The 26,434-nt window shown below is 38.8% G+C and overlaps 1 protein-coding gene across 4 annotated transcripts in view; it reads right to left on the bottom strand.

The window, feature by feature from the left end:
* Nucleotides 1-26,434, bottom strand: part of tbc1d14 (TBC1 domain family, member 14) — a 138,936-nt gene that overhangs the window by 82,308 nt on the left and 30,194 nt on the right. For all 4 annotated transcript variants that reach the window (XM_051928218.1, XM_028801875.2, XM_028801874.2 and 1 more), the window contains one exon: nucleotides 23,299-24,046. In XM_051928218.1, coding sequence (XP_051784178.1) covers nucleotides 23,299-24,046 — 748 coding nt within the window. The remainder of the gene's footprint in view (nucleotides 1-23,298; nucleotides 24,047-26,434) is intronic.

Raw genomic sequence — 26,434 nt, 5'->3', positions numbered from 1 at the left:
TATATATAGAGAGAGAGAGAGAGAGATAGATAGATGGTCACAAGCCACTAGTTTAAAAAACATGTGGCAATGAATAAGGATTGTTTTTCATCTTGTTAGTCAATGTTGTCCTAGTCAGTCATCAAGTTTGCACTGTGTTCTTAAGCTGCATCACAACTTAGGTCAACTTCTCTAAAGCATAAGAGATACAAACTTCTCCACACATGATAGAAGCAACATTACAGTCTCAATAGAAGCAGGTTCTACATTTTTCTCTCCCATACATCACAGACACATGGGTTACAAAAATTCCTAAGCGTGAAACTTTACTCTAACGGGATTAGTACAAAAACAACCATAATATGAACATGAATATTTGTATATTATACTGACCTACTACATTATTTAAATAATGTAAAAAGTGAGCACATTAAGTGCATACATTGCCTTAAAAAGTGTTAAGCACACAACCCTTTTTTCACATAAATAATCACAACCCGGGATTTTTTCAGTCCTATGATGCAGCGTCTCTGATTTTTCAGTGCAGTCACGCTTAGTGAAGGTGTCTGTACTCAATTACAACACTTACTTGCTGCCTGTAACAGGGTAATTGTCATTTTCCACTATTAATATATCATGGCAGTTTCAATTAATATATGATTAATTGTGTAGCCCTAGCGGAACTGCTTCTTATAGTCACTTATAGCATAGTAGTCTTTATGGATAAATCTGTGTTCATTTTGCATAACGTGATGAAGCAACATTAGCTCATTGCAAAGTTGTATTTAGCAGGTACCAGTAACTTATTTTGCTGTCGGAAAGTGTTCACAAAAGTACTTTAACCTCTGAGGTTCTTTTAATATTGAGGGACAAGCTTAGTTGAAAAATGCCTAATTTATTAGCTTAAAAGGATAAAGGACCTTTCGTTAAGACTTTCACATTACAAAACCCAAGTGTAAGTGGACAACAGTTTTTAGGTCTTACCCCAGATGATCAACAGGGTTCAAGTCTTTGAGCCACTCAGACATTTTTTTTCTCCATTTTAATTCATTCATCTGTTGTTCTGGCCATATGTTGCGAGTCAATATTCTGTTGAAAGACAATACTCCACCCCAGTTCAAGATTTCTGGCAGTAGGGAGCAGGTTGTCTTCCAGTCTCTGGCTGTACTGTATAGCATTCACCTCAAACTGTGAGACTGCTACTACACAAAGCTGAGCAGACTGCCAGTGTCTGTGGTTAACAGGTATCCCCACAACATGATGCAATTTCCATCACCAGACATGTGAGCCGTTAGATTTACAGTACTCTAGTTTCACTTTAGTCTCATCAGATCATAACATTTTCTGCCACACCTTTGCATTATAGTCCAAATTACATTTTATAAGTCCTTTATGTGCAAGTATTTTTCCCCCACTTCATTCCAAGGCTTTGTGCTTACCACTATTTCAAAAATGCCCATTTTGTGCAATGTTTTGCAGATTGCTCTGTGGAAATTTCTTCCCCCTCTCTCACAGAAGTCCAACAGTATTTGTCCTCATAACTTAAAATGATGATCTACCCATTCCCCAGGTTTATGGATTCCATCAATAAATTGGGAGAGTTGGTAAAGTAATAAATACACTGCAGCCAGAGAAAGACTTAGTTACAATCATTGCTGAAAATGCTGTCTTCAATTTTAAAGTCTTTACCATGATGCTTTAGTTTAGACTTTAGCAAAAAATCATGCATTTTACAAGCATACCGAGTATACGACTGGACAGCTAACATGTGGATTATGTGACAGGAGTAACGTGAAATTTTTTCTTTTTTCCCCCATGGACTTTACATTGTTTGCTTTTGTACAGCATTGGTTGATATTAGTTTTTCTGTCCACTCTGCACGAAAACAGATAAAATGTTTTTCTCTCTGCGTTTACTGCAAAATGCACGGGGTAAGTAATATACAGTGGAACCTCGGTTTGCATGTAACTTGGTTTACAAGTGTTTTGCAAGACAAGCTAAAATTTTTAATAAATTTTGACTTAACGAGCGAGGTCTTGCAATACAAGTAGTATGTATACGCTTTGTCTGCTGAGCATCATGTGATCACAACTGAGCTGATGGTATTTCTCTCTCTCGCTGCGGGATTGTGGGCAATCGTCTCCTATTCTCCGTCTGAGTCAGCGTGCCTCACTCAGTCAACATCCGTACGAGTGTATACTGTTTACTAGAGCATTGCGACTGTGTGTGTGTGTGTGTGCTGTGACGTGCGAGTCCCCATCTTGCACCCCAAAACACAAACCTGAGTCTCAGTACTTTAGCAACACCAGCTTTATTCAGCTTGAAACAGCAACAGCGCGGATATTTATTGTAGCGGGATCTGCCACTCTCCTATACACAGACACAGCAGTCAGGCAGGGTCATGGCCAAGTAGTACTGTGCCCTGCGCATTTATAATGTTCCTTGTATCACCCATCGACAGCAGGCGTTTATAGCATGTCCGCGATCTTTTCGGATTCGCTTTTACAGCGAACTGCTACAGCGCTGGGAGACTGCGATTGCTTTGGGAAGCTCTTCCGCATGTCGTCCTGTTGGATGGAATCCCACAAGAGTTTAGAAACTCACTCACACCAGCCATGATTCTTTTCAAAGGTAAAGTGCAGGTTAATTTGTTTTATGTATTCATGGGTTATGTGGACAATGGGTCTTTTAATTTCTGGTACATGCTTCCTCAGTTGGTTTGCCCAGTTGATTTCATACAAGGGATGCTATTGGCAGATGGCTTAGAAGCTACCCAATTAGAGCATGTATTACGTATTAAACAAAACTCCTCAAATATATTGTGAGCAGGGGGGCTGTTCGCACCCCTAGAGGATACAGACGCTCCTCAAAAAACACATTGCTCCCTTCCTTGCTGGGTTAACTTGCGGCTGCTTTGTCAAGAGATATGCTTCCCGCACAGTGCTTCGCATACTTAAAAGCCCAAACAGCACCAATTGATTTTTGATTGTTTGCTTTTCTCTCTCTCTGACATGCACTCCTTTGAAGAGGAAGATATGGCTGCATTCTTTTAATTGTGAGACTGAACTGTCATCTCTGTCTTGTCATGAAGCACAGTTTAAACTTTTGAAAAAGAGACAAATGTTTGTTTAAAGTGTTTGAATAAAGTTCCTGTCTCTCTACAACCTCCTGTGTTTCTGTGCAAATCTGTGATCCAAGCGTGACAATATAAAAATAACCATATAAACATATGGTTTTTACTTTGCGGATTTTCACCTTTTGCGGGGGGCTCTGGAACGCAACCCCCACGATGGAGGAGGGATCACTGTATAAAAAAAATATTTTTGGGTGAAATACTCCTTTAATATCTTGCGCTGGAGACTTTTTGAAAGCATATTGTGACTGTTTTCTAAGTTTGCATCTCTAGTCAATGTTTAAAGTATGTCACTGTGATCTGTTAAGTTTTTTTCGTTGTATCGGATTTTAATTCATGTGAACAGAAACCAGACACATTTAGGTAGCCTAAGACAGGTGATAGAAAAAGACATGCGACTCTCACATGAGGCAAGCTGACTGACAGAGGGGGCAGATTCACTAGGATTAGCAATATCTCAAGAAGATAAGCAACAAACGCCATTTGCTACCAAGTTGGGAGGGAAACACCACATACACACACCAAAAATCTAAAATGCGTTGCTGATAGATATTTCTGGGCTAATGCAGCAAAATATTAAAAACACTTCTTAATTAAACTTCTTTCAATTTTAAAAACGCTGCTTATATCTATTTGAGCTTATTCTAACTGGAACAGAATGGCAGTTTTTTAAGCATATTTTATAATTTAAATATATTATGAAGCAAAATATTTTTAAAAATGTGCATAAGAAATTTTGAAGATCAGATATTCTCAGATAGCTCAGTGATGAGCCCTCTTTTCTGGCAGCTCTCCTAATTACTTTGCAAGACAGCAAGCCACTTTCAGGTGACTGAAGCCCTGCAACAGTTATCCCTTTCAGCCATTGCAAGAGAAGTCAGTCGTTCCAGGTCTGATGTCTAGAATATTGCAGCTTTACAATGATATTCATTCAAGTCCTCCAAAAATGCTGGTCATCCATGTAAGATGCTTGCCAGTTCAGCATTTAACAGGGTAAGGATCTATCTTGGCATACAGTATCTTGCCATTTAAGCGAATTCAAATGGAAAGACTACTCTGCAATAACCAAGTATCTAATCTCCAGAAAGAATCAAAAGACTAGATTAAACTTTGCTAAGGAGCATGTTGTACGGACAGAGGAGAATTGGTTCAGAGTTCACTTTAGTGAGGAGAGTAAGTTTAATTTATTTGGGTTTGATGGGAAACAGTATGTATCTGTATCAAACTGGTGAAGACTGACCCAAAATACATAAAAAAAAAAAAAAAAAAAAAAAAAAGTTTAGAGGAGGAAGCATCATGGTTTAGGGGATGTTTTCTGCAGTAAGAATTGGGCCTCATGCAAAGCTACATGTCACGGTGACAGCAAATTTTTTATTAGAACCTCCTTCAGTAACACGTGGTTCCTTACATACGAGTATCTCCCAATCAGCCTGCCATTTTATGAAAGACAATGCCCCATGACACACTGCAAAATGGGCAATGCAGTACTTTAACGTAGAGATGCACGTTATATCGGGAACTGTATTATCGGCGGATGTTCACTAAAAATGACATTGAAATCGGTCATATGTGTACATTTTAACCGATACAGCCAACCAATATAATTCAGGCTTGTCAACAAGAATGCCCTTTATATGACCCAAATCATTATGCATCAAGCTTTCAACATCACTAATTTTAATTAACGGCTGTGGTAGGTACAGGTAGTTGTCCTGTTTTTATTTACCACAAATGTGGTCACACTAATAATAATTTATTATTTTTATATTATAATATAGGTAAACGTTTGCAATTGTTTTTTCAGCTGAACACCACTTAGCGAACCACTATCTCCTGAAATAACTGCACCCTCCAGTATTGGAAAAGCAATGCAGCCCGATTCCCAACCTTGGCCAAGGCAGTGATCAAGTACCTATCAGCACCTTGTACTAGTATAGACAGTGAACGCCTTTTTTCAGCTGTGTCAAATATAGTAAATGAAAAGAAACAGGCTTGCTGCTGAAAAGGCAGAAATGCTTTTTTGTTAAGAAAACCTACCATTTGTACTTTTAAAGAAGCCAACTTAAGCCCAGGGTTACTGGCCTCATTGTACCCTTTATTTTAGTTTTACTTAAAGTAATATATGTCTGATTATAGTACAAAGAATATGCACTCATTTTTTTGTTACCCTAAGTTCTTGTCTATAAGCCGGACTCATGTATTAGCCGGAGACCAAAAATCATACGAATTTTTAAAATAAAATCGTATCATAGATAAGCCGGACTCATGGATAAGCCGAACGTACTATAACCTATAACTAATAGAAGGGAGGGAGGTCAGTGGTCTCACTCGCGCCCATTTAATTCCTTTAAGGGGGGAGAGAGTGTGAGATATTGCCGTCTCTCTCACTCCCCGCATGGCGCGGTTGGAGCAGCCGGAGCGCGTTCTTTCTGCTCTGGGCGTCGCCGAGTCAACACGAGCGCGTAGCAGTCATTTAAATTGTGATTTTATATGTAAGCATATTTAAATATATATCGCGGATTTCTGCGGACAATGGGTCTTTTAATTTCTGGTACATGCTTCCTCAGTTGGTTTGCCCAGTTGATTTCATACAAGGGACGCTATTGGCAGATGGCTGAGAAGCTAGATTGCTTACTTTTCTGTCAATCTTGCGCTGACTATCTGTGATCCTGACGTATGGGGATTGAGCAGGGGGGCTGTTTGTACACCTAGACGATACAGACGCTCGTCTAAAAATGCTGAAAGATTATCTTCACGTTGCTATCTTTTGTAAAGCTGATTCCTGAAAAGACATGCTGCACAGTGCTTCGCATACTTAAAAGCTCGAAGGGCACGTATTGATTTTTGACTGAAAAACAAACTCTCCCTCTCTCTCTCTTTGTCTGCTCCTGACGGAGGGGGTGTGAGCTGCCGCCTTCAACAGCTTTGTGCCGCGGTGCTTCGCATACTTAAAAGCCAAACAGACATATTGATTTGTTTGCTTCACTCCTTTGAAGAGGAAGATATGTTTGCATTCTTTTAATTGTGAGACGGAACTGTCATCTCTGTCTTGTCATGGAGCACAGTTTAAACTTTTGAAAAAGAGACAAATGTTTGTTTGCAGTATTTGAATAACGTTCCTGTCTCTCTACAACCTCCTGTGTTTCTGCGCAAATCTGTGACCCAAGCATGACAATATAAAAATAACCATATAAACATATGGTTTCTACTTCGCGGATATTCTTATTTCGCGGGTGGCTCTGGAACGCAACCCCCGCGATGGATGTATAAGCCGGATTTATGTATAAGCCGATATTCTATTTTTTTCATTTTCACAACTTTTTTCCTTAGATAAGCCGCGGCTTATTGACAAGAACTTAGGGTAATATACCCAATGCCATGTTATGTAATGGCATGGTGTCTTGATGTGCTTAAGTTACTCAGAATGTGTATGTTAAGCAGATTTTTGGACATGACCTGGAGTATTTTTTCTATAGAGATGTGCCATATCTTGCTCTTTTCCCCACATAAAGTACTGGGTGCTTATATAGCAAAGAAGAGCATAAAATTCAGCAAGTTAATAAAAAGTTAATCTGTTTCACATGCTACTGTTGTTTCTTTGATAATGCATAATATATTTTCAGCATACCTAAAACATTCATACCTAAAGGTTAAAAAAAAAAAAGATGCATCGTTATCGGGCGGCACGGTGGCGCAGTGGGTAGCGCTGCTGCCTTGCAGTTGGGAGATCTGGGGACCTGGGTTCGCTTCCCGGGTCCTCCCTGCGTGGAGTTTGCATGTTCTCCCCGTGTCTGCGTGGGTTTCCTCCAGGCGCTCCGGTTTCCTCCCACAGTCCAAAGACATGCAGGTTAGGTGGATTGGCGATTCTAAATTGGCCCTAGTGTGTGCTTGGTGTGTGGGTGTGTTTGTGTGTGTGTCCTGCAGTGGGTTGGCACCCTGCCCAGGATTGGTTCCCTGCCTTGTGCCCTGTGTTGGCTGGGATTGGCTCCAGCAGACCCCCGTGACCCTGTGTTCGGATTCAGCGGGTTGGAAAATGGATGGATGGATGTATCGTTATCGGTATTGGCAAAGATGAACAAAAACATCAGTTATTGGTATCGCCCAGAATTTCCATATCGGTGCATCACTTCTTTAAAGCAAACATTGAAAAAATGAAATGGCCAGCCCAGAGTCTACATCTAAACCCAGTTAAGAATCTCTGGAAAATCCATGGCGAAACGTTATGGCTAACAAACTCAATACAGTTACTGAATTGCAGAAGAGACTGGAAGAAGAGTGGACCCAAGATCAAACCAGAGAAGTGTGAGAAACTAGTGATGCCCTGTGGGAAGGGTCTCTAGACTTCCTATTAATTGTTGAAAGCTGTAGAACCCTCTAGAAATTTTGGTTGTACAGTAATCCCTCCTCCATCGCGGGGGTTGCGTTCCAGAGCCACCAGCGAAATAAGAAAATCCGCGAAGTAGAAACCATATGTTTATATGGTTATTTTTATATATTTTAAGCCCTTATAAACTCTCCCACACTATTATAAACATTTCACGCACAATTAAACAGCATAAACCCTTTGTATTCTCTTAGATATTAGGTAAGATTCGTTGAAATTATGTATGTAAACACAGTTTACATACAGTAAAACCTAAATATTATTTTAAAGATATCGAGCGTCTCCGATATCACATATGTTAAAGCCATTACGACAGACAGGCCACCAGCAATAAATACGTACAATGCAAGAAAAATTGTATACAGTAAAACGTGTGTACAGTGACACTAAACTATGTACATGTAATAAGTACTGTACGTAAATAATTAATTATGGTTACTCACCAACAATGACACGACCACTTGTCCGATAACGATGAGTTTAATTTTACTGCACTACAAAGGATAGCGTTACAGCTCTTCTAAAGGAGCCTCTTCAGGCGACTGTTTAGCACCGCCGTTGTACTTCTTCCATCACTCTTCAATCCAAATCCCTAAAGCAGATTCCATCCAGACTACTGCCTTATCACGTCCACTTGCAACTCGTTTTGCACCCTGGTTAAAGGACACTGCGGCCTTATAGATCTTATATGCTTTTCCTCCTTTTTAAATAAAAAGAATCGTGGATTCATTGATGCTGTAATGGTGTCCTGCAGCGGTGTAGCTGTTTCCTTCCTTCAACATATCCAAAACTTTTACCTTTTCTGCAATCATTTGCATCTTCTGTTGGCGCTTGGACACGGCTCCTGCAGCAGTAGCAGTAACGTGCGTTAATGCTGAATGAGTGAGATTAGACTTCCTGGTTAATGCAGCACTCCGTCGCTGAGCCAATCAGCAGCACACAGGAACTTAACCGAAGGCTCTGATTGGGTACCTTCTCAGCCATCCGTCAATAGCTTCCCTTGTTTGAATTCAAATGGGCAAATCAACTGAGGAAGCACACGTACTGTAGACCGCAGACATCCGCGAAGCAGTGAAAAATCCGCGATATATATTCACATATGCTTACATTTAAAATCCGCGATGGAGTGAAGCCGCGAAAGACGAAGCGCGATATAGCGAGGGATCACTGTAACCTTTTCTGCCACAATGGTAACTGCTCTCTAATTTTGATCACTGCATTTTCCAAAAAGTTTTTTTGAAGTGCCTTTTGTAAAACATGTTAGCAGAACAGTGATATACACACAGCTAATATTCCTTCAGATTTTAAGCAACGAACACTAATATTTTAGAAAAAGCTAGTATTCATAAATTCTTCTCTAATTTTGATCACCACTGTAAAGGCTAGAAGGCATGTCGGCAAAAGCTACGAGGAAAAGGTAGAAGGCTAAATATTGATAAAAGTGGCTAATAGTGTATTATTTGTGTTTTATCTAGACAGATGACGGCAACGATCACAAGATGAGAGGAGTGTCACATTTCAAGACTCACTTTTCTTAAACAGTACAGCATTAAAAACCTGCTATCACTATTATCAAAAGAAATACTCTCTAAACAAGTTTTGCATATTGTAGATGCTAGAATAAATAGAACAGGACAATCAGTGTATTTACAAAAACCAGGAAAAGGCAAGTAAGCTGGTTCAATTAAAAAGTTCAATTAAATAATCCAATGAAAGGTCCAAGTAGAGGTTTAAAATCAAAATGAATCTTTTAAAACGAGGTTAAAACACGGGCAGAAAATTGTCTTTAAAAACCATCTCTTCAATACTGACGTCTTCTCTGCTCACCCCGTATGAGGACTCGCAGCAGAGGAGTCGCCCTGCTGACAGACACAGCCAACCTTTCATAGGTCTAAGCCGTTCCATGCCTACAAGAAAGGCTCTCAATCCAGACCGAGGCTCGGGTCCCCAAAGGCCATAGTGCTCACATTAGGTCTCCCAATCCGAACATCTGACTCCCACTACCTTCCTGAACTTCTGCGGCGAGCCACCTGTACCACCTGGTCAGTCTAGCTCCCCGAGTTACTCAGTTGGATCTGTCCTCACAGTAGCCTCCTTGGCATTGGCCACTCACTCCCTTAAGGGGCTCTCCACACAGCTGCCTGCCTCTGCTACTGCTCTTGAGCTCTCTCGCTTGTTCACTCACATGCACTGGTGCCTTTCGCCTCCTGCCTTTGTCATTTGTATGAAATGCTATTTGTAATAAAATCAATAAAATAAAAACTGACACTTTATGAATATTTGGGATGTTCCGATCAGGGTTTTCAGAGCAGATGCTGGTCACCGATTCCATATCACTGTCATTAGCTAATCCCTATACGGATCACTGTTATTTTTATAGCCAAGCTCTTATGCATCACCAGCCACATACATAAGCTTCACATCCCACAATAAAATACCATTTTTGGGGTTTTTTGGTGTGTTTTTAATAAATTTTAGACCAGTGGTGGAGCTTAATTTTTATTTACAGATATTAACTGTTGCATGATGATTATTCACTGACCTTTTTACTCATAAAATTTATTGAAACCTCTGGGGAAAAACTTTATACACGCAGAACATCTGCCCATAATACATACATAATGGAACAAAAACCAGCTGAAACAAAAACACTTGTCTTACTCATACACAATGATTCTAATAAAAAAAAAGTTAAATTAGATATTTAACAAGATTGCAGTCTACTACAGCAAGAAGAAAAAAAAGCTTTACTGAACTCTTATTTAAGAATAAGCATCTCTGCATTTTTTTTTTTTAAGACAGTCTGCTCCTCCCACCATCCACAGTGTGTGCTGCTGCTACTGAACTGAACCTTGCTGTTCACATTCGTACAAGAAGCGCAAAGGCAGATGTGAGCTGCTTTTGCTAGAGTAAGAAAACTGCTTTTATTGCTCCTCCAGAAAGCCAGAGGCACTGCGTTTCCTGGGAAGAGGTTTGCACAGATTAATCCCTGATGCTCGTGACTTGTCCTTGTAGCAAACATCGTTTTTATCTTTACTGAAAATTTCTTCATTCATTGCTTGCAAAGATCCTCTCTGCAGTACGATTAGCAGGGGGCTTTGTTCCTTTTGATCTCTTTGGCTGTACTCTACTGCTCGAAGCATGTTTGAGTGACCCAGACAATGTCTCTAGGCAGTTTATATGCTTCTGATTTGCGATCTTCAGTGAAATAAATTTTGTTTTGAACCTTTAATATGATATATACAGTAATCCCTCGCTACTTCGCGGTTCACTTTTCGCGGATTCACGACTTCGCGGATTTTATATGTAAGCATATCTAAATATATAACGCGGATTTTTCGCTGCTTCGCGGGTTTCTGCGGACAATGGGTCTTTTTACTTCTGGTACTTGCTTCCTCAGTTGGTTTGCCCAATTGATTTCATACAAGAGATGCTATTGGCGGATAGCTGAGAAGCTACCCAATCAGAGCCTTCGGTTAAGTTCCTGTGTGCTGCTGATTGGCTCAGCGACGGAGTGCTGCATTAACCAGGAAGTCTCATCTCACTCATTCACCATTAACGTGCTACTGCTTCAGGGGCCGTGTCCAAGCGCCAACAGAAGATGCAAATGATTGCAGAAAAGGTAAAAGTTTTGGATATGTTGAAGGAAGGGAACAGCTACACCGCTGCAGGCATCAATGAGTCCACGATTCTTTTTATTTAAAAAGGAGGCAAAGCATATAAGATCTACGGCCGCAGTGTCCTTTAACCAGGGCGCAAAACGAGTTGCAAGTAGACGTGATAAGGCAGTAGTCTGGATGGAATCTGCTTTAGGAATCTTGCAACAAGGTCGACGATGTCATGACCGCCTACAAGCTGCTACGTGTACTTCGCTATACAGTAAGTGTAAACTTATCTACCGATTTCATATTGCTTAGCAGTTGTCCCTGTTATTAATAGAGTAAAGGGTGGGTTGTAAACAATACAGGGAGGGTTTAAAAACATCCAAATACACGTTAAATAATTAAATAAATATGGTGTCCCTACTTCGCGGAAATTCAGTTATCGCGGTCAGCCTTGGAACCTATCTCCCGCGATAAGTGAGGGATTACTGTATCTTTAATTTGGGGAAAAATTTGCTTACAGTAAACTTCATGCTGTTACATTTGTTAGAAAATGTTATTCTATAGCAACAATTCACATAATGCTTATTAGGCATGTTTAGTATTTAATTTTATCCTGGACTACAGCTGCATTAATTAGGTTTGTAATGTTCTGCCCAGCAAGTAAATGAGGGGGCTGATTACAATTTATAACTAATTAACATCCACTCGATAGTGACTTATTTATGTACAAGCTTGGTAAATCCCCGTGTCATTTTTCTCCTATCTATACGTTCACCGAAATAAAAAAAAAAAAAAAAAAAAAACCCTCTGGTGAAAACATCTAATGCACGGCTTACTAATTATAACAATAAAAAAAGTCATCAAACACTAATACATAACTATAAATCCTCACTAACTATCAAAGAAACAATTACAATAGGCTGTCTTTCCACAACCAAAGTACAGGTGCATTTATGTCTCATAATACTTTATGTTTACCACCTTAAAGCTCAAAAAAGCAGAGCCTCAAAAATATATACATCCTAACAAGTTAAGATATTACATGCACAGACTAAAACTTACCTTGGATAGAGTATCAATGTCATTATACAGAGAGGCTCTGATGCTATACTGATGAATCTTGTTGCAAAAGGTTCTCAGAGTGTGCATTTTGACGTTTTTATACCTTGGTCTGACTATCCACCTTTATCAAGATGCTCTAGAGCCCTAAAGGACGGTTTGACATCTGTAGCAGATGAGTCAATCAGCAAACTTCTTGTTATCTCTTCCAAATATGCCAAGTGGGAGCCCATTTTTTCTATTAATTTCCACAGTACAGAAATGAAGATCATATTATACTTGGCTACACAAGTCAGCAATACCTGTTTTTGCACCAAACAGAGTGTAAAATATTACAGTGGGGCAAAAAAGTATTTAGTCAGCCACCAATTGTGCAAGTTCTCCCACTTAAAAAGATGAGAGGCCTGTAATTTTCATTGTAGGTATACCTCAACTATGAGACAAAATGAGAAAAAAAATTCAGAAAATCACATTGTCTGAGTTTTGAAGAATTTATTTGCAAATTATGGTGGAAAAAAAGTATTTGGTCAATAACAAAAGTTCATCTCAATACTTTGTTATATACCCTTTGTTGGCAATGACAGAGGTCCAACGTTTTTTGTAAGTCTTCACAAGGTTTTCACACACTGTTGCTGGTATTTTGGCCCATTCCTCCATGCAGATCTCCTCTAGAGCAGTGATGTTTTGGGGCTGTCGCTGGGCAACACGGACTTTCAACTCCCTCCAAAGATTTTCTATGGGGTTGAGATCCGGAAACTGGCTAGGCCACTCCAGGACCTTGAAATGCTTCTTACGAAGCCACTCCTTCGTTACCCGGGCAGTGTGTTTGGGATCATTGTCATGCTGAAAGACCCAGCCACGTTTCATCTTCAATGCCCTTGCTGATGGAAGGAGGTTTTCACTCAAAATCTGACGATACATGGCCCCATTCATTCTTTCCTTTACATGGATCAGTCGTCCTGGTCCCTTTGCACAAAAACAGCCCCAAAGCATGATGTTTCCACCCCCATGCTTTACAGTAGGTATGGTGTTCTTTGGATGCAACTCAGCATTCTTTCTCCTCCAAACACGACGAGTAGAGTTTTTACCAAAAAGTTCCATTTTGGTTTCATCTGACCATATGACATTCTCCCAATCCTCTTCTGGATCATCAAAATGCTCTCTAGCAAACTTCAGACGGGCCTGCACATGTACTGGCTTAAGCAGGGGGACACGTCTGGCACTGCAGGATTTGAGTCCCTGGTGGCGTAGTGTGTTACTGATGGTAGCCTTTGTTACTTTGGTCCCAGCTCTCTGCAGGTCATTCACTAGGGGCCCCCCGTGTGGTTCTGGGATTTTTGCTCACCGTTCTTGTGATCATTTTGACCCAGATCAAGGGAGATTATCAGTGGTCTTGTATGTCTTCCATTTTCTAATAATTGCTCCCACAGTTGATTTCTTCACACCAAGCTGCTTACCTATTGCAGATTCAGTCTTCCCAGCCTGGTGCAGGTCTACAATTTTGTTTCTGGTGTCCTTTGACAGCTCTTTGGTCTTGGCCATAGTGGAGTTTGGAGTGTGACTGTTTGAGGTTGTGGACAGGTGTCTTTTATATTGATAACGAGTTCAAACAGGTGCCATTAATACAGGTAACAAGTGGAGGACAGAGGAGCCTCTTACAGAAGACGTTACAGGTCTGTGAGAGCCAGAAATCTTGCTTGTTTCTAGGTGACCAAATACTTATTTTCCAACCTAATTTGCAAATAAATTCTTTAAAAATCAGACAATGTGATTTTTTGGATTTTTTTTTCCCCCCTCATTTTGTCTCTCATAGTTGAGGTATACCTATGATGAAAATTACAGGCCTCTCATCTTTTTAAGTGGGAGAACTTGCACAATTGGTGGCTGACTAAATACTTTTTTGCCCCACTGTATGTATTGTATCACCCTGTGTTGACATCCTACAGTAACCTTTTCGTGGGGCTGGCCAAGTCGTTTTTGAATATCTTCAAATCGAGGGTAAGCTAGGTGAGGATCCTTGAAGAGGCCAGTTATGAGTCTTCTTACAGCCATCAGAAATGACATGCAGAGACAGGACTCTTCAATCACCACCAATTGAAGGGCGTGTGCCTTGCAAGGCAGACTAGGTAAGTCAGCATCTCTCAAGGCCTTTGTAATATTCTTATCATTCACACAGTATGACATGCAGTTTCTCTTCTGTAATGTTCCAGACTTGCACATATTATGTAACAACTAAAGCTGCAGCTGTTATTCGACCCTGTGAATTCTTGGCAGCGGAGAGTCGTTCATTTCAGTTTAAAGTTTTTATTCATTAAAGGCGCAGTCAGGCTCAGTCCAGACATAGGAGATAGCTTAAACTCCAAATACCATTTCTAAAACTTAAGTTTGGTAATGTTATCTTATAGAATGCTGTTGATATGCATATGCACAGTTTAATACAATTATGGCAAAGAAATGACTGTAAAATACTTGCACCCCAGAGGATGGTACCGTGGATCTAAATTAGCTAAAAGAAGTTTAAATACAACATCTACCGGAACTGATAATGATTGGTTGTCAAGGCTTATGAATTACATAATTTTCCTAGTTAAGCTTTTGGTTTTCTTGCTGTCAGTACAAGGATTGAGTTTTCTGATTGACAATATTGAAGGCTGAGTAAGTGTAGGTGAGTAAGATGTGGTCGCCTCAGCCATTCCACATGCTAGTTCTTTATACTCTCTGTATTCCTTTTGGTGCAGACTTCTCAGATATCAAATGAAGTTTGTAGTACTGAAAGTTTTAGCTTAGAATCATCCACGAGCAACTTCTTTTGCACAAATAATATAAACTGAAAATTTTTTTTCCCTAGAAACGTGATAAAACTACCAGACTAGGGAGGAGACTTTTCCACATTTTCATAAAGTCAGAAATTGGTCACACGTTTTATGTCATCTAAAGATCGAATTTTAAGATTGACCAATACGCTGATCACGGCCTATTTTTCACTCAAAATGATGATTTGATGGTGGCCAATCAATTGGAGCATCCTTAATATGCTTCTGTTAGAACATTGCATGCACCACACTCTTTACTGCTTGCATGTGAAACTGCGCCTGGCAAATGACTGGGATGCCAGTGCATGTATTTCTTTCCATATATCCAGTAGTGCTGTGATAAGAACGATGCAGGTATATTTCATTCAATAAAATAAGTATTGCATTAGGTTACTTGTTAAAACCGTGTTACCCCAAACACTGCTTACAATATTGTGCTGCTCAGTTCATCACTGTACATTCAGCTCATCAAAATAATTTTTTTTTTATTTCAGAGACAAATGCATTTTATCCCCCAGTTGACTTCTCAAAGTTGTGTTCCTGTACCAAGTAAGCTCAATTTTAAAGATCTTGCAAAAGAACAATTTGAAACCAAAAACACAAAATTGAAATAACTAAAGATTTAAGTTCTTTGATCTTGGGCCTTCTACCATCATCCTCCTCCTCAGTATCTTAAAATGTGATTAATGTCACTCTTAAAGAAATAACATGGGTTATGATGTATACGGTCTAAATTTCATGTATGGGAGAGGGGGTTCCCCAAAAGTAATTTTAAATATTAGTAGTGTCCGTATATAATGCATAAAGCACTTACTGAGATACCCTTGCCGGTGTATGCGCATGAGACAATTCTGTCCCCAGTGGACTAATTTTGTTGAAATGTGGCAAATTTAGTCAAGAAAATTTGTAAATAGTTACTGAGCTATTAACAAAATTGTGCTTTACATGGTTTTGAAATTTTAAATCTCCTGTTGAAAAGCACTGGTGAATCTGCAAAATCTATCATCAATTACAGAAAAGCTTTCTGCAACTTCGACTACAAATGACTTTCAAGTATACCTTGCCAGTGGTTACACCAGCTTGTATATTGTGTATTTTCCTCTATTTTACCATTGATAGTGGCTACAGACAGCAAACAGATCTCCAGTACGAGTTAAAACACCAGAAGACTCGCTTGTGCAGGCAGGCTATCACTCTGTTGGCAAGTCCAGCTGGGTGTGCGCAAAAACCACTGGATAAGCAAGATGCTTCTGCTTTATGAAGTCTTCTTAGCTGCTTATGCGCAAAATGAAGAGGGCCAGTGCACCATTATTTCACTCCTCCAGATACTTTAAGTTATAACAGGTAAATTAATCTCTCTTTTTAACTGTGAAAATTAAAATTCAAGCAACATATACAAAAAAGTTATCTAGATGTCAATGAAGAACCCTGTGGTGTATATGCTTTTATGCACAAAGTAAATAAACATTTATGCTCATAAGCACTGTGAATTTAAAACACTGCACTCTATGTGGAGGAAACTGGACAAACACTCCACAATAAACATGGTAAGAGGGATGTTCCTGTAGGAGTTCACTTCAGCAATGAACACTGTGAGAAGAATTTTAAACTCAACAGTGCTTATGAACAACTTAAAGACACAGCAGGAGAGGAAAGAACAGGAACTAAACTAATGCTAAAATTTAACATAACATGATTTAAACAGAGGAGTATTATGACCAGATATGAGGACTATTTACAACTCTCTGACTGACCCACAGGATTTGACTACAGATCAAGATAAGGAGATCTTTACTATACATAGTTCTCATTTCCGGCTAAATGGATCATAGCCTGGAGTCTTAATTTCTGAAATTGAAGATGGCCCACTTTTGTTCCTAGTGCATATTTAAACACAGAACTCCAGTTTAAGAAAACATTTCAAATACAGTAATCCCTCACTATATCGCACTTCGACTTTCACGGCTTCACTATCGCGGACTTTATATGTAACCTTATCTAAATATACACAGTTAGGTCCATGAATATTTGGACAGACAACTTCTCTAATTTTGGTTCTCTACATTTCCACAATGAATTTTAAATGAAACAACACAGATGCAGTTGAAGTGCAGACTTTCAGCTTTAATTCAGTGGGGTGAACAAAATGATTGCATAAAAATGTGAGGCAACTAAAGCATTTTTTTAACACAATCCCTTCATTTCAGGGGCTCAAAAGTAATTGGACAAATTAAATAACTGGAAATAAAATGTTAATTTCTAATACTTGGTTGAAAACCCTTTCCTGGCAATGACAGCCTGAAGTCTTGAACTCATGAACATCACCAGATGCTGGGTTTTCTCCTTTTTAATGCTCTGCCAGGCCTTTACTGCAGCGGCTTTCAGTTGCTGTTTGTGGGCCTACCTGTCCGCAGTTTAGTCTTCAACAAGTGAAATGCATGCTCAATTGGGTTAAGATCAGGTGACTCACTTGGCCATTCAAGAATTTTCCACTTCTTTGCTTTAATAAACTCCTGGGTTGCTTTGGCTGTATGTTTTGGGTCATTGTTCATCTGTATCATGAAACGACGGCCAATCAATTTGACTGCATTTAGCTGGATTTGAGCAGACTGTATGTCTCTGAACACCTCAGAATTCATTCGGCTGCTTCTGTCCTGTGTCACATCATCAATAAACACAAGTGTCCCAGTGCCACTGGCAGCCATGCACGCCCAAGCCATCATCTGTAAAACACGGTGGAGGTAGTGTGATGTGGTATGCTTTGGATAATGAGCTGTTCCACGCCTTCTCCATACTTTTTTCTTGCCATCATTCTGGTAGAGGTTGATCTCGGTTTCATCTGTCCAAAGAATGTTTTTCCAGAACTGTGCTGGCTTTTTTTAGATGTTCTTTAGCAAAGTCCAATCTAGCCTTTCTATTCTTGAGGCTTATGAGTGGCACCTTGCAGTGCACCCTCTGTATTTACTTTCATGCAGTCTTCTCTTTATGGTAGACTTGGATATCGATACGCATACCCCCTGGAGAGTGTTGTTCACTTGGTTGGCTGCTGTGAAGGGGTTTCTCTTCACCATGGAAATGATTCTGCGATCATCCACCACTGTTGTCTTCCGTGGATGTCCTTTTTGCATTGCCGAGTTCACCAGTGCTTGCTTGCTTTCTCAGGATGTACCAAACTGTAGATTTTGCCACTCGTAATATTGTAGCAATTTCTCGGATGGGTTTTTTCTGTTTTCGCAACTTAAGGATGGCTTCTTTCACCTGCATGGAGAGCTCCTTTGACCGCATGTTGTCTGTTCAAAGCAAAATGTTCCACATGCAAGCACCACCCCTCAGATCAACTCCAGGCCTTTTATCTGCTTAACTGATAATGACATAACGACGGACTTGCCCACACCTGCCCATGAAATAGCCTCTGAGTCAATTGTCCAAATACTTTTGAGCCCCTGAAATTAAGGGATTGTGTAAAAAAAAAAAAAAAAAAAAAAAAAAAAAATGGTTTAATTGCCTCACATTTTTATGCAATCATTTTGTTCACCCCACTGGATTAAAGCTGTTCACACCCTTACAGGATACAGACACTCCTCTAAAAACTCTGAAAGACTACCTTCACATTGCTCCCTTCCTTGTTGGGCTTACTTGCGGCTGCTTTGTCAAGTGATATGCTTCCCGCGCGGTGCTTCACATACTTAAAAGCCCGAACAGCACCTGATTTTTGATTTTTTTTGCATCTCTCTCTCTCCGACATTCTCTGCTCCTGACACGCACTCTTTTGAAGAGGAAGATATGTTTGCATTCTTTTAATTGTGAGACAGAACTGTCATCTCTTAAACTTTTGAAAAAGAGACAAATGTTTGTTTGCAATGTTTGAATAAAATTCCTGTCTCTACAACCTCTGTGTTTCTGTGCAAATCTGTAACCCCAAGCGTGACAATATAAAAATAACCATATAAACATATGGTTTTTACTTTGCGGATTTTCACCTTTCGCAAGGGGTTCTGGAACACAACCCCCGCGATCAAACAGAGATCACTGTATATGTATGAAATAGCCCATGAAAAGTTTTCGTAAAACTCCCAAATTATGGGAATGGTCATGCGATCAAAACTGACACTTCCCAAAGCACCCAATCCTGGGGTTCCCTCAATGCTAAATCATATTTTTGTGGGAAACACTACATTAAAGTGCTCCCTGTTTCGTCTGATTTGCATGGTCTTATTTTTTATTTATAGCACTGAAAATCACTTATTTAACAATTATGGTGAACAAAGAACTTAAGGTACACTTAGGCTTCCTTTTTCTGTAATTAGATTTAATTCAAAGCACAATATACTATATACTAATGGAAGTGTTTAAAATATCAGTGCTTACACTCACCCAGAACCAACCCCATGCAATCCTCATGGTCTGCAATTGTTACTCCTCTCAGATGATAGTACATGATTGGAGGATTTGACCCTTGAAAATTTTCATTTCATTTTCATTCAAACGCAGTAAACCCTCCCCCATAAAATAAAACTTTTACTTCCTCATTTACCACCAAAAGAACTGCTGGTTGTTTCAGTGTCTGCTCATGAGTTTACAGCTGTGGTTCATTCTTGCTCTATTTTGGTGGTTTATTCCAGTTCTGAGTTTGAGTTTTCACTGATGTTACAACAAAGCTCATATCCTCTCACTTTCTTTGCCAAAGGTTATTTTTATGCTGAAGTGATCAGAATGGTAAGAACCACATACATTCCTAATTCTCTGATCATCTATATTACAATTGTGCTTGAAATTTTGTGAACCCTTTAGAATTTTCTATATTTCTGCATAAATATGACCTAAAACATCATCAGATTTTCACTCAAGTCCTAAAAGTAGATAAAGAGAAAACAGTTAAACAAATGAGACAAAAATATTATACTTGGTCATTTATTTATTAAGGAAAATGATTGAATATTACATATTTGTGAGTGGCAAAAGTATGTGAACCTCTAGGATTAGCAGTTAGTTTGAAGGTGAAATTAGAGACAGATGTTTTCAATCAATGGGATGACAATCATGTGTGAGTGGGCACCCAGTGTTATTTAAAGAACAGGGATCTATCAAAGTCTCCTCTTTACAACACGTTTGTGGAAGTGTATCATGACATGAACAAAGGAGATTTCTGAGGAACTCAGAAAAAGAGTTGTTGATGCTCATCAGGCTGGAAAAGGTTACAAAACCATCTCTAAAAAGATTGGACTCCACCAATCCACAGTCAGACAGATTGTGTACAGATGGAGGAAATTCAAGACCCTTGTTACCCTCCCCAAGAGTGGTCGACCAACAAAGATCACTCCAAGAGCAAGGCGAGTAATAGTCGGCAAGGTCACAAAGGACCCCAGGGTAACTTCTAAGCAACTGAAGGCCTCTCTCCCACATTGGCTAATGTTCATGTTTGTGAGTCCACCATCAGGAGAACACTGAACAACAATGGTGTGCATGGCAGGGTTGCAAAGAGAAAGCCACTGCTCTCCAAAAAAAACATTGCTGCTTGTCTGCAGTTTGCTAAAGATCACATGGACAAACCAGAAGGCTATTGGAAGAATGTTTTGTGGATGAATGAGACCAAAACAGAACTTTTTCGTTTAAATGAAAAGTGTTATGTTTGGAGAAAGGAAAACACTGCATTCCAGCTTAAGAACCTTATCCCATCTGTGAAACATGGTGGTGGTAGCATCACGGTTTGGGCCTGTTTTGCTGCATCTGGGCCAGGACAGTTTACCTTCATTGATGGAACAATGAATTCTGAATTATATTAGAGAATTCTAAAGGAAAATGTCAGGACATCTGTCCATGAACTGAATCTCAAGAGAAGGTGGGTCATGCAGCAAGACAACGACTAAGCACACAAGTCGTTCTACCAAAGAATGGTTAAAGAAGAATAAAGTTAATGTTTTGGAATGGCCAAGATCTAAGTCCTGACCTTAATCCAATCGAAATGTTGTGGAGGACCTGAAGCGAGCAGTTAATGTGAGGAAACCCACCAACATCCCAGAATTGAAGCTGTTCTGTATGGGGGAAAGGGCTAAAATTCCTCCAAGCCGGTGTGCAGGACTGATCAACAGTTACTGGAAACGTTTAGTTGCAGTTATAGCTGCAAAGGGGGGGGTGGGGGTGGGGGGGAGAATGGGGGAAATCACACCAGATACTGAAGGCAAAGGTTCACATACTTTTGCCACTCACAAATATGTAATATTTGATCATTTTCCTTAATAAATGACCAAGTATAATATTTTTGTCTCATTTGTTTAACTGGTTTCTCTATCTACTTTTAGGACTTGAGTGAAAATCTGATGATGTTTTAGGTCATATTTATGCAGAAATATAGAAAATTCTAAAGGGTTCACAAACTTTCAAGCACAACTGTATGATCTGCATGAAGCAAAGTTGAAAAAAAAACGCAAGACATGGACAGTTGAGAGAGCTGGGAGTAAGATATGCTGAAGAGATCTGTACTCCCCAATACTTCTTTATCAAGCAACTAGCAAAATACCCGCGCTTCGCAGTGGAGAAGTAGTGTGTTAAAGAGGGTATGTAAACATATATATACACAAACACAGACACACATATATACATATCCATATTTACAAATCTAGAGAGAGATAGATACATATAGACATACATATATATATTATACATACATATATATATATATATATTATACATACATAGATAGATATAGAAATAGATATATTATTATTATTATATATATATAGAAATAAAGATATATATATATATATATAGAAAGAGATATATATTTCTATATATTTCTATATCTATATCTAAATCCCCGCGAAGTACTGCTTTTAAATTTTTAAGAAGAAGAAAAGAAAACCTTTTTAAATTGAGGGAAAATATACCAATAACAATTTGTTAAGGATCTGTTTTTTTGTGAAGCTGCCTTCACACACCATCTCCGCTGTTTTATAAACGAACGCCATATAAGGTCTTCCTTTTTCCTTGCTTCTCCAACGGAAGCAGCCTTTTTATTTAATCTATGGGTTGTTCGCCGTTTTTTTGTTCGTTTATTACGATTGTTATAGTTCTGTTTGTATACCACGTTGTCAGTTCAGCACTCCGGTTGTAATATGACCAAGTAGTGCAAGCACTCTCTTGAGAATGCAACGTATAGTTGTACAGGAGAAAAGCAATCATGCCTCAAATCAATGGCAACCTTTTGTAGGTCTATGAACTTAATTTAAACTTTAGGTTTACACGGTGCTTTGTTTCCGACGTGCTGCGTTCTACGTGCTGTTAGCTAAGACGCGGCACTTAAAAGTTTCTCGCTACAGCAATTTTTAATCCGTTACAAAGTCATCGAAAGTCTCGTTTATACCTCGTGTCTTCTCATTAAACTTGTTCCCGCTGCTGTTTGCAATACCATATTCACGAGATACATTTCTCATTAAACTTGTATCTCGCGAATATGGTATTGTAAACGGCAGCGGTATTGTTTCTATATACTTAATTTAAACTTACGTTTTACACCGTGCTTTGTTTCCGTAGTATCGAAGTGATCACTCGTGATGCATTCAGTCAGATCACATAAGCCGCTCTCTTGTGCCTTCTCAATTGTGTAATGAATGTTTTCTTCATCGCTCTTTGGGGCTCTTCCTTGTTTTCAGTTCACGTGATTACGTAGGAGGCGTGATGACGCGATATGTGACTCCACCTCTTCCATTACAGTATATGGACAAAAAAGAGGTTCCAGTTATGACCATTACGCGTAGAATTTTAGAAATGAAACCTGCCTAACTTTTGTAAGTAAGCTGTAAGGAATGAGCCTGCCAAATTTCAGCCTTCCACCTACACGGGAAGTTGGACAATTAGTGATGAGCGAGTGAGTCAATCAGTCAATGAGTGAGTCAGTGAGGGCTTTGCCTTTTATTAGTATAGATGTCAAGTTGCTTCCTATGCCAAGATGAATTTGATTTTTAAATATCTAAGAAATTAAAGAAATGAAATGACTGATGTTTTCTTCAGCATTTCACCCCATGGTCCATCTTTACCTATTTACCAATTCATAGCACATAAAGCTTATAAACTGAGTTTCTGACCAGCACTCCAATATTTATGCTCAATTCTTACCCGTTACTAATGATTTAAAATATTAGTTAACAAAAAAGGCATAACATTTAATCCCAATACAAAAAATGTATGAGTGAAAAAATAAACACCTGCCAGCTGAATCTAGTCACTGTTTTGTATTCTAAATAACATGAAAAAAGTATGAAGATGCTAAATGAATGTCTCATTTGAATTGTCATAGTTATATTGAAATATTTATTAACTGTGTATTACCTGGTAAAGAAACTTGCAAAATGTCCAAGTTTTCCAGACCTGTTTCCTACTTGGGTACCTGAACGAGGCCACTGTAGAGTCTGCTCACACACATCAGGCTGAGATGTGAGTGTGACATCAGAGAAGTGTGCTTCATCCGTTTCAAGATTAACAATAGCACTAGAGTCACTGGTGACCATGAAATCCAAAATATCCTCATTGCTAATTGAAAGTGTAGTAGATAGTTCTGTACTAAGGCTGGAGACACTGCATACAGAGATATCATCACTCCTGTTCAAAGCATGTGAAGAAGGGCTACAGAGCTTTAGTGTGTCAAATCCACTCCTAGGAAATGTGGAAGACTTTCTTAAACTGTTCTCAGAGTTCAAGTTCAGCACAGCCCTGGCCTGGTAGCTGGAAGGCATATCACTAGAACTTGTCAAAACAGGATCACAGCAGAACATATTACTGGTTTGGTAATGCTTAGTGTTCATTCCAAAACAGTTTATAGGCTCGGGATTACTTATCTCAAGTGTAGGAATGCCAGAGTCTTGGGATGCAAGGCTGTTTGTATCTTCGTTATTGTGCCCCATAAAGTGCAAATCAGGTTTGTAAATCGGAACAGAATGGGAACATGGTGCATTTAAATGACAGTTTTCAAGATCCTGCATGACTGAATTAATGCAAACTATATCTGGAATGCCCATTGCTACAGATGATTTCTGGTCTGTGCTGAAATTTATATCCATCAGACAAGCTGGAGATTTACCTGAAAACAAAAAGCAAAGAAAAAATTTGTGAGCATGATGAGTAATTTAACGTACAAAGAAATTTAGAGTGCTCACCACTGCAGTCACTTATGCTAAAGAAACCATAAGCACATTATTGGAAGGAGCACAAGTAGTCTTTAATGTTCTTGCTACAGAGAGTCAAACAAGAAACATTACCAGACTTTTCTTTCAACCAAACTATATTTTAAAAAGTTTTTAATAAAATGAATCTGTATATGCTGCCGTTTTATATTTATTTCTTGATTCAATTAATAGTTCCAAATTGTATCAGTAAGAAAGGAAATTAGACAGACCCAGCAATCAGATTCTCTTTTTCAAGGTTAAACAGCATTACTGCAATTGTTCCACATCAGTTTTTAAAACAAGGCAAAATTATCTGTAGCACCTCTGCACGAGAACCAACTTTTTCCACTCTTTCAAATGTACACAGTTTTTAATGTCTGGAAAACATTCGGGATTACTTCAATTAGAGATCTGTACAAAGACAATGTCTTCGCATCCTATGAACAATTACACTTCAAATTTAACTTTCCAGCAACACATTTTTTTCCACTACCTTCAAATTACAAACTTCGTTAAACAAAACCTGCCCAATTTCCCTCACCTTCCACCTACCTCCATTCTGGAAAAAATACTGTTCAGTCTCGAGGACTCGACAGCATTTATGTAATATATAAAAACATTTTAAATTCCCCAGAGTACAGTGGGAAAATGATCTCTCACTCAAAATCTCAGAAAAGGAGTGGAAGGTAGCAATGCACAGAATTCACTTGAGCTTCATATGCACAAAGCATACAATTATTCAAGTTTAAAAATTATCTATCAAGTGCATGTGTCTCGTTTAAAAAAATTGTACAAAATGTTTCCAGGGCAAGATCCAACCTGCGAATGTTGCAGTCAAGTTCCAGCCTCATTGGGCCATATATTTTGGGCAAGCACCAAATTAATATCATTCTGGACCAAAATTTTTAAATACCTTTCACACAGTCTTGGTGTCACAATCATTCCTAATCCACTACCCGCTGTGTTTGGTGTAATTCCAGATGGGCTTAAAGTGGAGAAGGACAAACAAACTATAATTGCCTTTACTTCACTATTGGCACATATCTCTAGAAGAACGCTAAATCTAACTCGCCTCTTTTAAGTCAGTGGGTAACTGATGTTATATATTATCTAAAATTGGAAAAAAAATTCTCACTGAGAGGATTTGTACAAAACCTTTTCAAAACTTGTCAGGATCTAATCAATAACATTTTAGAATATGCATTTAAATTGAAGTGGATTCTCTCCTTTTTTTATTCTATTTATTTTTATTCATTTATTAAAACATTTTTACTATTGTTAAAGGTTTGCTCTGCTGGCCTGAATCCCATGGGTGGGGATTGATTCTTTTCGAACCGAGTTTTGTTAAACCTGACTTGCTTGTACGGATTGTTGTCCGATTCTAATAAAATTCATAAAATGTTAAAAAACACACATGGACGAGGGTACCATACCATCCCAGTTTGGCACGAGGTCAACAATGTTTGACCCCTGTTCAGAACACTGAAGTTATAATTTCTATCCCATTGTGAAGGACACTTGAAGTGTTGAAATACTGATACTGTTGCATGACATCGTTTTGTGTTGGGAGTTAGGAAGGACTTCCTTGGCCAATTGGACAACATAATTTAGCACCCAATTAGACCTGGCCTCGGGAAACTGTTAAATGCATGATGTGGTTACAGTATAGCTAGATGCTTAAAGTTCCACACAAGCCATCTCTCTACCTAAAACTAAAAGAACAAGCAAGCAAGACCACTCTCTCCAAGAAGGTAGCAAACAGGTTGTAGTGCGATACAAAACATCCTTTTATCAAAGCCGCAGAATCCTCATTAATAACAAGTTCAGCAATTGATACCACTGTAATGATGCATACACATTGTGCAAAAAAAATATATATTCTGTGGTCAGTATAATAAGACTGTTTGCATATTTTATCTATCTGAAAGTCTCCAGGGTTTTAGCCAAACTTAAAAACCTTCCTGTGCCTGAAACTTGGAATGAAAAATTCAATGGACACATCCAATAACCATACTTAAGTGCATCCTGTTGGGACAAATGTATATTTAACTACTTGGGTAAAATGATACCGCTACCTGTAACTTTATGTTAACCACCTTCATAGACAATGACCCTTAAATGCATCCATTTGTCTTCACAGCTATGAAAAAAAGATTGTGCAACATAAATGAAGCATTCCAAAACAGATTACTAACAGACACAAAAAAGTAATGAAAACATTAAACAAATATTTATACCATTACGATAGATAAAAAAAAAATTATATATAAACAAAAATCTGCAGCTAAACAGTCGAGCTAGAA

This window comes from Erpetoichthys calabaricus, chromosome 5, assembly GCF_900747795.2.
Source record: "Erpetoichthys calabaricus chromosome 5, fErpCal1.3, whole genome shotgun sequence".
NCBI lineage: Eukaryota > Metazoa > Chordata > Cladistia > Polypteriformes > Polypteridae > Erpetoichthys > Erpetoichthys calabaricus.
Note: the sequence above shows the minus strand (reverse complement) of the source record. Positions and strands in the feature narration are given on the sequence as shown.